The sequence below is a fragment of the Scylla paramamosain genome, chromosome 21, assembly GCF_035594125.1.
Source record: "Scylla paramamosain isolate STU-SP2022 chromosome 21, ASM3559412v1, whole genome shotgun sequence".
Lineage (NCBI taxonomy): Eukaryota > Metazoa > Arthropoda > Malacostraca > Decapoda > Portunidae > Scylla > Scylla paramamosain.
Window position 1 is genome coordinate 22,889,085 of NC_087171.1, and position 10,917 is coordinate 22,900,001.

The 10,917-nt window shown below is 40.9% G+C and overlaps 1 protein-coding gene across 1 annotated transcript; it reads right to left on the bottom strand.

Annotated features, from left to right (window-relative positions):
• Nucleotides 1-508: 508 nt before the first annotated feature.
• On the bottom strand, nt 509-8,247 carry LOC135111276 (glutamic acid-rich protein-like). Its single transcript, XM_064024511.1, has 7 exons — nt 8,226-8,247; nt 5,333-5,443; nt 5,077-5,221; nt 4,306-4,473; nt 1,823-1,949; nt 1,061-1,246; nt 509-902 (listed from the first exon to the last, which is right to left on the bottom strand). The coding sequence occupies exons 3-7, from the start codon at nt 5,089-5,091 to the stop codon at nt 868-870; spliced, it is 531 nt and encodes a 176-aa protein (XP_063880581.1). The 5' UTR covers nt 5,092-5,221; nt 5,333-5,443; nt 8,226-8,247; the 3' UTR covers nt 509-867.
• Between the last annotated feature and the right edge of the window lie 2,670 nt (nt 8,248-10,917).

The following is a 10,917-nucleotide window of genomic DNA, read 5'->3' on the forward strand; positions in this document are numbered from 1 at the left end:
GGTGACTCATGGAGGACAGATACATCACCTGAGAGTAAATGGTCAGTGAAGAAGTTGACCCTTGATCCTGGCTAATCACATTAAGTACATTAAACACTCCTGTTAACTAATAAATGAGGGATAGATTTCTCTGGAAGGTTACATTACACTACTTCCCTGGCATTTGAAAACATTTTGCTCTACATGAACTCATATGGAAGCTTTACTGCAACATTAAATCTCAGCTAGATGCCAGATGGTGTAGCCTCCATCACAGAGCAAGGTAATGATATGAAGGCTTAGTACTTTGGTCAACACCTGAATAAGAACCGTTTGAGATGCAGCAGAGATCACTAACCTGCCAGCAATTGAATAAGAAGTGTGTGAGATGCAGCAGAGATCACTAACCTGCCAGCAATTGAATAAGAAGTGTGTGAGATGCAGCAGAAATCACTAATCTGCCATGACATGAATAAGAAGTGTGTGAGATGCAAAAGAGAGCACTAACCTGCAGAGTGGTTTTGCTTCATTTCCTCTCATTCATGATGGAGGCTGGCAAGGTCTAACTCGCGTTCTCGAGCTTGTTGCTTCATCACTCCTCGCTGCAACTGGTAGATGGTGATGTAGTCACCTGAAGAAGGATAAAATTCTTCATTAAAAGACCAAGGAAATGGCATACAGTAAACAGTAAACACTTCCTCCACTTCACTTTTACAGATGATTCAAATGAGCAAAAAACATGCATACACCGATGGACTCTGTCTCCTCATGCACTACAGCATGCTTAAGCTGCTACTTCCTGTCACTTAGCTCAGCCACCTCCTTCATGCTGCAAGTTAACCTGCTCTCCAGGACCCTGTGAGCCTCCTGCAGTTGTTGCAGCTTCTGTTAAAGCTCAGTTCCTCCCAATCCTGTTGTTTCTCCTGATAAAACAATAAGTTTGTTTCTCTCAACTTTTCTTAATACAGCCTCAATAAACAAATCCAATAACAATGCTTTTATTTTGTTATTAATTCAAAAAATTGAGCAACAGTGAGGAAAAATTATTTGCTTTATTATTAGAGAATATAAACTTTCTTACCTTTTGGTTCAGTTATGACATCTTCAGACAACTTTTCATGAGCAAGAGATTCTCCCAGCAGTTTGTTATACTTATCCCTCTCACAGTCTAGCTGAACCTGAAGACTGCTGCACTCACTCTCCAACCTGCTAACCTCAGATGTCAGTGTAGCCACTTGACCCAGCAATTTCCCCTTGGTATCTGTACCTGGAGATGAAAAATTGATGCAACAGAGGGCCAGACAAGAATGACCAATGGAAGTAATTAGACGTAATGTAAGAAGTGGGTATAAGACTAAGGGAAATAGAAGGGCAATGGAGAGAGGGTTAGATGCACCAGAAATGTCTGTGGAGCCAGGAAAAATTTTAACTTGTAACAGAGATAACTAAGAGCAACTGTGAATGAATAAATGTGATGTAGCCTCGACCCATGACTGGGAAAATGCAAAAGCAGCACCTCAGACACCAGGACCATGATGACTGGCAGCTCCCAAAATTAGCTGCTGGCTTTTGTACTCCTAGTCACCACAGGAGGCTCATCCACAGCTAATCCTATCAGCTGATCATCTTGGGTGAAGTAATTGTTTATCAGTCTGGCTGTTGAGTCCTGATGCAGAGATGTGTGTGTGTGTGTGTGTGTGTGTGTGTGTGTGTGTGTGTGTGTGTGTGTGTGTGTGTGTGTGTGTGTGTGTGTGTGTGTGTGTGTGTGCACTTTGGAAAGCCTCCCTCCAAGGAGAATGTCAGTTTGATATACAAATATATATTCATGTGGATGGTAGCTCACATTTAGCTTCTGAGTTCTCACATGAAGACATGCCATCCTTGTCTTTTTCCTCTGAGGGAGTGACTTTATACTCTGTGATAAGTGCATGCAGCTCACTATTCTGTCTTGTGACGTTTTTGATTTCTATCTGTGAAAGACACAAGAAGGCAGTAAGTTAACTTGTTTAACATGCCACATCATTTTATATATATTATGCCAAGTTTAAACAGGAAAGCCTCACCAGAAGCATCAACTAAAGACCAAAGTGATTAACAAATCTTTCACTTTACCACCCTTAATGACAAAAGCTGATGATGTCCATATCCTGCATTTTTACACCTTCATGATTCCATTAGATTACATTAGATTACATTAGAACAGTATGTGACCAATGACGTCTCCATTCTACATTGCCATGACAAGAATACAGGGCTTTACTGAACATAAACCAAGGACGCCTCCATTCTACATTGCCATGACAAGAATACGGGGCTTTACTGAACATAAACCAAGGACGCCTCCATTCTACATTGCCATGACAAGAATACAGGGCTTTACTGAACATAAACCAAGGACGCCTCCATTCTACATTGCCATGACAAGAATACGGGGCTTTACTGAACATAAACCAAGGACGCCTCCATTCTACATTGCCATGACAAGAATACAGGGCTTTACTGAACATAAACCAAGGACGCCTCCATTCTACATTGCCATGACAAGAATACGGGGCTTTACTGAACATAAACCAAGGACGCCTCCATTCTACATTGCCATGACAAGAATACAGGGCTTTACTGAACATAAACCAATGACGCCTCCATTCTACATTGCCATGACAAGAATACAGGGCTTTACTGAACATAGACCAAGGATTCCCTCCTCCTCTCTCTAAGGGTTAGGGTTCTCTCAACAGTTACAGCATGGTGTGAGAGATGCAGTGCTGTCAAGGCTTTACTATTTACAGGAAGCAACACACCAATAAATAAATGTTACTTTGGAAATGAAACTGAATAATCAAAGGCTTTATATCTCATGAACTTCCCTTCTTTAATAAACTGTCTTCAAGCTGACAGACTCCAGTAGTATTGCATCTTAGGAATATTCTACAGCTGATTTCATAATAACTGCTCTCTAAAACTGACTACATGCCTCCTTCCCTGCCTCCTACAGACTCTACTCAACAATTGTTGTTATTCTGTTCATGCTGGTGTGACAGTTAACCAGTATATTAATTCCTTAGTTATGTACACTCTAGAATGGTGGTTCATTTTATCTACCAGTGATTTGAATTCCCAGCTTCTAAGTATTACATTATTATTTGTTGATTGGTACCATTTGTATGCAATCAGAGAAAGATTTCAATATAAAAACATATCCATGTTACTGTTACCTTTCAGAATGTAAACCAAAATGAAAGCTATGTAAATTCTTACTTTAGATTATGTTGTCATTTCATTGAATGATGTAATTTCTTGGTTCTTGTGCTTCTTCAAATGCAGTCCCTTGTCTGGTTTCTCTGTCAATTCTAATGTCTTATTGCTCTGTGGAAAAACAAAGTGCAAATGTTTAGGATGAACTGATTCAATAATATTGCTTTCACAATTTCAATATTGTTCACAATTTCTGCAGGAAGTTTACTCCATATATTTACTATACGATTAAAGAAAAAATGTTTGGCCTTGTGGGATTTAAAACGTTTGGGTATAATCTTGAATCTATTATTTCTTGTTAGGTAGAATGAAGGAGGAGGAGGAGGAGGAGGAGGAGGAGGAGGAGGAGGAGGAGGAGGAGGAGGGAGAAACAAAGATAGGAGGGAAGGAAGAAAGGAAGAAAAGGGAAGAAAAGGGAATAAGAGAGAGAGAGAGAGAGAGAGAGAGAGAGAGAGAGAGAGAGAGAGAGAGAGAGAGAGAGAGAGAGAGAGAGAGAGAGAGAGAGAGAGAGAGAGAGAGAGAGAGAGAGAGAGAGAGAGAGAGAGAGAGAGAGAGAGGAGTTGGTAAGGAAAATTATTACAATGGTCCAAGGTGAAGAACAGGGACTGGAATGAGAAGTGGAAGAAGCATATAGAATTTGAAAATATAGTGAAGGAGGTAAAAGACCATTAAAAGTGAGAATGAGATCCCAAGTTACAGTAAAGGAGATCCTAGTGAGAACTGGGAAGCTGGCTGAAAATTCAGAATACAAGAATATTTGGGTAAAAAAGAGATATGAACTTGGAAGAAAGGGAAAAAGAGAAGGATCTGAGGAATGAAGCCAAGCAAAAAAAACGAGAGAAGTACAGAGACCGAGAAGCAGAAATTTTATTGGAGGGTACTAGATATGAAACTAAGGAAATGGTATATTCAGGAAAGGGAACAAGAAATGAAAGAACCACAACAGCAGACAGACAAATTGCATGTGGTGGGAGAAGTAGTATATTAAGAGTAATAAATACAAAACAAACTTCATGTAAACAAATAAAATTTTCAGAAAACTTGTCACACAAAACCTTATTAACAACTCACCTTCTCCTTCTGCAGCATTTCCTTCCTTCTTATCTTTCTCCTTTCCTTCTCCATCTTCCTCCTCCTCCTCCTCCTCCTCTCCTTCCTCTTTCTTTCCACCTTCCTCCTCCTCTTGTGACTCTTAACTCTCTTCCTCCTCGTCCTCCTCTTCCCCTGTGCTTCCCTCCTCTGAAAGAAAAGACTTGTTTAAAAAGCAAGCAAATATAGTAGTAATAGTAAAAAAAAGTCAATGAAATGAAAGTTTATACACATATGAAATTAGTGAAAATTTGACACCAAACATTCTCTATCTGTAACATTACATCAGAATGACGAGAACACAAGATATGAAAAGTGAAAGGGAATGATGTATATAACAAAGAAAAACATTGTATAATGACATATGACAGGAAAATAATCTTGTATACTTGTCCCTTAAATACTTGCTTCCTTGTATATTAACTCCCAAAATGCTCATTCCTTGTACTCTCATTTTCAAAACACCTCTTCCTTATATATTGTCACTCAAACACTCCTTTCTTGTACACTTATTCCTAAATCACTCCTGTCTTCCTGTATTCTCATTCTCCAAACACTCGTGCCTCTGCACACCCAGTTCCTCAAAACATTTCTTCATTGTTTACTCATCCCGCAAACACAGCAACTTTCTTGTATACTCAGCTCTCAAAAGATGCATTTTTAAACATCCATAACTCCTTTTATTTTCATTCCCCAAACACTCCCGGCTGTGCACACTCCAGCACGTTAACACAATAACCAAGCAATACACACGACTACTGGCACCATCCAGATCTGGCCCCAGCACCCCTGCCTCCTTGCGTGCCAGCTCCAGCAATGCACGGCCACAGCGGCAGTACGCGTCACCACACTCGGGCGCCTGCTCCCCACACAGCTCCACCAGGGACTCTGTTGCCTCCTGGAGTGGTAAGGAGTGTCAGTTAAACCTGGTGTTTACTTTCACTATGATATGAAACAATTAACAACACAGAAAACAACACAACTAGGTAACATGCAACACATACCACACCTAAGCAACAGACACACCTCGAAGGCAGCGACAGCAGATTTGAAGTCCCCCACCAGGAGGTGTCGCTTGCCCCTAGAGAAACGGTCGAACGCTGCTGCACTTGCCGCACGTCCAAGGGGAGCAAGCAAACAGGCCATCATCAAACAAGTCTCGACTTTAACCATTCGTAATTTACACCATCATATATTGTGGAGTAACTTCATGTTTAGTATATCTTAACATGGAACATTATTAAGAATGTGTACATGCTTGTATTATTTGATAAATTATGTGGTCAGCTACACTTTCCACTCACACTCTCATCCATCACCAAAATTAAACTAACCCCCTATTACTTTCCTCCCACCCTCAGAATTATTAAACTAACCTCCAGTCACATTCTTCTGACACCCTCATCCCTCACTAAAAATTAATACCAACTGGCAAAATTACCAAACTAACCTCTAAATATCATCCTCCCACCATCTAGTCTCTCACTAAAATTAATCTCACCAAGCACGATTATCAAGCTAATATCCAATCACTTTCCTCTGACCCTCAAAATCCTTTCCAGCTGGTAGAATTATTAACCTATACTCCAGTCACTTCCACCCTCTCATCCCTCATTAAAATTAATCCCAGCCTTCAAAATTATTGAACTAACCTCCAGTCAAAGAAATATCACTGGTTTTGTGGGGGATATTGTCACTGCACTAAGGGATGCACACAATTTCTCGTAAGTTTTCACATTTTGCGTTCAACTGTACCGGTCTAAGTGGAGGAGTGAAAAAGTGACACCTAATGAATAGTTGCCACAAAACTTATTCTCATTACTTTTTGTTCCTTGTCATTTTTCTTTCAGGCTTTTTTCATCATCACAGCAGCTTGAAATTTTGAAAATACATGCTATTTGAGGAGGTAGCTGTACATGTGAAAAAAAAGAAGGGAAACAAACATCCATACTTGTGACTGATATGAAAAATAAACTATACATATAAATGTATATTTCACTTTTCTTTCTAGCAATTAAAAAATGTACATACGACAGTATTTCTTTCTTTTCCTCAATAAATACGACAACAGTATTTTTCCTTCCCTTCAGTACACCCAGCCTTTCCCTTAGTACATATCACAGTACTTTTCCTTTTTGCTCAGTGCATATGAGAATAATTTTCCTTTTCCTCCATGCATATGACACTACTTGCCCTTTTCCTTTTCTTTCCCTAAATAGAGAAGACAAGACAGAAATTTTCTTTCCCTCAATACACAACACTATTTTTTCTCCCACTCTCTCTCTTGTACAGAGTCAGTTTCAATGTACTGGAAGGTTATGCCTACGGGAAACTGAAGGACAACTCAAGCAACGAGTGGACGGGCACGGTAGGAGCTCTGCAGTCAGGGGAAGCTGACCTCACTGTCTCTGAATTGTCCATCACTGAGGAGAGGTTGAAAGTTGTTACCTACACCCAGCCTATCTATATCATCAGGTGAGAGATACAGGTGATGATCAAATAATATTTTAAAGATGTTGAACAAAGTGCTCCCTTAACAGATTAATTGGATCAGCAAAATGTTCAGAATATGAAATGTCAAATAATTAGATTGATCTATCTATATGCCAGGCTGGCAGTCCTATACAGGGTGGCCCAGACACTACACTATACACTCACATACAACATTGACACTGTTAATCCACGGGTAATCTACTGGGTTGGCTACAGTGTGTCCCTCATTGTGTACACATCATACTCTGCCACACTGGTCTCACATCTTGCTGTGGAGCAGCCTGCATCTCTGCCATTCAGCAACCTGCGGGACCTGTCTAGGCAGTCAGGCTGGGATGCTGGATGCAACAACAATGACCTCTTCCAAGTGACAGCCTCGGTGGGTCCTTGGCTTCTTGCTGTGTGAACTGATATACCATCCAGTAGTAGCAGTAGTAGTAGTAGCAGTAGCAGTAGTAGTAGCAGTAGTAGTAGTAGTAGTAGTAGTAGCAGTAGTAGTAGTTTTAATTTCTCAAACAACAGTCCCATTGCTTTAATTTCCTGCCTATCTAAAGTTTTTAATCTACCCTTAATAGGAATATTCTTAAACATCTATTACTTCACAGCCTACTTGTATCTGATCGCCAGTATTAGGGTCCATCAAGGCTGCTCCACTGGTCATCTGGCTTTCCTTACTGAGTCTTGGTCATCATACTCTTTTAGAGATTTTGGTGAAACTTTTGCTGTTGCCTTGGATATATGAAAAGCTTCTGATAGTCTGGCACAAAGCTTGCATTTCCAAACTACCCTCCTACAGCTTCTTTCCTTCTCTGTGTAACTTCATGTCAAGTTTCCTTTCTGACCATTCTATTGCTGCTGTGGTAGACGGTCACTGTTCTTCTCCTAAATCTGTTAACAGTGGTGTTCCTCAGGATTCTATCGTCATTCACTCTCTTCCTATATTCATCAATGATCTTCTAAACCAAACTTGTTGTCCTATCCAATCCTACACTGATTATACTAACCAGCATTTTTCCAGGTCTTTTCATGGACATCCAACCTTTCGGGAGGCAAACAGTTCACACAGGGAAGCCACAGAATACCTCACTTGTAATCTCTCTCTAAAATTTCTGACTGGGGCAGAGCAAACCTGGTATTGTTCAATGCCTCAAAAACTCAATTCCTCCATCTATCAACTCAACACAACCTTCCAGACAACAAGTATCCCCTCTTCTACACTGAACCTCCTCAGTCTGGAAACTGGAAATTTCATATCTCATCTCTAGCTAAAACAGCTTCTATGAAGTTAGGTATTCTGAGATGTCTGCCAGTTTTTCTCACCCCCCCCTCAGCTGCTGACTCTGTACAAGGGCCTTATCCATCCATGTATGACAAATCCATGTATGAAGAGTTTTAAAGAAAGGACTTACTTATTACTGGTTACACTTGCAATAACACAATATCACGTCCAACACCTCACGGTCACTTGATGCAAGTCACTCATTACCCGACCAACTCATCTCAGCTTCAAGACAACTCAATCTGGAAATAACAGATAAAGGAAATAGGTTGGGCTTTTAATCTTCAAGGGACACATTAAAAATTCTATGTCAAACCAATAGTAGTGAAGAATTCAGTCCCAGATTAATAGAGAAATGCAAGAGTCAACAGTGAAATGTAAACAGCAGGTAATTGGTGTCATTGTGCCTGCCATTCAGTGGAAGGAGAGGTAAATAAGTTGTCAATGTCCCTCCTACATAAAAAATACATAGAGTACATTTATGCACACTACTGCCTATTAATTTATTCTCCCTCAGCAACACTGGATTATATTTAACACCTGCTCACTAACTACTGTCTGTGAAGTAAATCACTGAAACTAGAAACATCACTTATCATCTCTCTCTCTCTCTCTCTCTCTCTCTCTCTCTCTCTCTCTCTTTGTCTCTCTCTTTGTCTCTCTCTGTCTCTCTCTCTCTCTCTCTCTCTCTCTCTCTCTCTCTCTCTCTCTCTCTCTCTCTCTCTCTCTCTCTCTCTCAGAAGTACTTATAGAACACTGTAAATACTAGTAACACCTTGAATTGTTTTGCTTTGATCAATTGTTACGTGATACTGGCTCCACTATTTCAGCTTTTACTGTGTTTTCACTCTTGACACTGTGGGAGCAAAGATTGTCTTCCTTACGATATAGTACACAGTCAATGCCACACACAGCAACACTGTTCTTCTGTTCCTCCAAGCTTTGAGTTTCCTCACTACAGTATCCTTTAGAATAAGCCCCACAAGGATCTTCCTCACCTCTGTCAGCTTGCAGTCTCTCAAAAAAAAGGGCCTCAGTCAAGATTCTCCTCCAGGCCAGGCCACATGCTGCTTCTGTCTCCAAGAACACACCTACTCATTTCACTGATATAAGCAACCTTTTCAAAGTCCCTCAGAGCCTCTTCCATTTCTAACAATAAGCAATATTTAATTGGTTCCTAAACACACACACACACACACACACACACACACACACACACACACACACACACACACACACACACACACACACACCTGCAAGAATTTGTCTTACCCTTAGCCAGTACTCATCTTATACATATAAACAGCAGATAGCACACCTAGAGTGGTCACCACTTCCTGTGAGTGGCAGTGCACAGCTGTTTTCAGTATGAGTGGAAGGTCCACTGTCACATAGTCTTGTGACAGGCTGGGCTGGACACTTGGTGAGCAGTTCTGGAACCTTCAGGGAGGTTTACTGCCAACCTGCACACTGAAAGGAAATGCAGTTTGAGTAAATGTACATATTATTATATAGAGACAAAAACAGTAGTGAGTTATCTAAGGAACTTATGACAGAGATACAGAAGAATTACAAAGATATTACATGGTCCAAGCCTTCAATTCAAAGTAAGTGCTTCAGATCTACACAAACAATTGAGACAGCTTCTAAAATCTACATAAACAATTCATGCAGCTTCTAATTCCATCAGTGAGCGTCATCAACCATTGGTCCCAGGTTAGCTCACAGTCATCCCCAAGTGACGCACACACCTGGCTCACTCAACCCCACATGCTTCATCGCTCTGTCTATCTCACTTGTCCACACCTGGCTCACTCAACCCCACAATTTCCACATTTTTTCCACACCTTCTCCACACTATTTCCACACTTTTCTACACAATTTCCACACATGGCTCACTCAATCCCACAATTTCCACACTTTTCCACACCTGGCTCACTCCATCCCAGAATTTCCACACTTGGCTCACTCAGTCCCATGTGCTTGATCACTCTGTCTATCTCACTTGTCCACTTAGTTACATAACATTGTAAGCCCTCTCCATTTCTGACAATCCTACTTCCATCACTCTCAACAAGGCTTCACTCAACCCCTCAAAAGCCCAACAACTAGTTTCCAAGCCATTCTTTATTACCATCCTAACACACTTGTTCCCCCAACTGCTACTCCTAATATTCCACACAAACACCTTACTAGTCTCTCATCATCCATTTGCTCTAATCTAGACCCTGCCGAGGTACCCTGCACGAACACCCTCCAAAGCCACCAGCTCCGCCATCATGCCTTCCTTCGCCATCCATCCGACTCTTGCTCCTGCCCTCCACCTCCTGTTGCTGCCACGTCTGGAGTGCGTCAGCCAGCGTCGTGTAGCAGGTGGAATGGCGTCACTGCTGGGCCGTGGTGTCTGGGTGGGGCACAGCGGGAGGCAGGGGATGGGGTAGTCTGGAATGATTTGTTGGTGTTATGGTTGTAGTTGTTTTGTAGAAAGTATAGTTTAATTAGTTTCTTAGTAAATATAATAAAAATATAATAAAAAAATATATAATAAAAATAAAAAGAAGACGACGTAGCAGATCAAAGAAAAGGTGGAAAGATCACATTGGAGAGGACATGAGTGAGAGAGGATTGAGTGGAGAGAAGGTTGGGGACAGAGCCTTGGGGAGAAGACTAGTAAGGAAAAGTGACCCCATATGAATATGGGAGCAGCTGCAGAAGAAGAAAAAGAAGTAAATCTAATAAAATGAAATAGGATAAAAATTAAATACATTGTTAAGAATAGCATATCTCTCTCTCTCTCTCTCTCTCTCTCTCTCTCTCTCTCT

Coding starts and splice junctions, on each gene's coding strand:
- LOC135111276 (XM_064024511.1), bottom strand. Junction 1,950..4,305: donor AAATGCTGCAGAAGGAGAAG/GTGAGTTGTTAA, acceptor TGTCTTTCACAG/ATAGAAATCAAAAACGTCAC. Junction 1,247..1,822: donor TGAGAACTCAGAAGCTAAAT/GTGAGCTACCAT, acceptor TTTCATCTCCAG/GTACAGATACCAAGGGGAAA.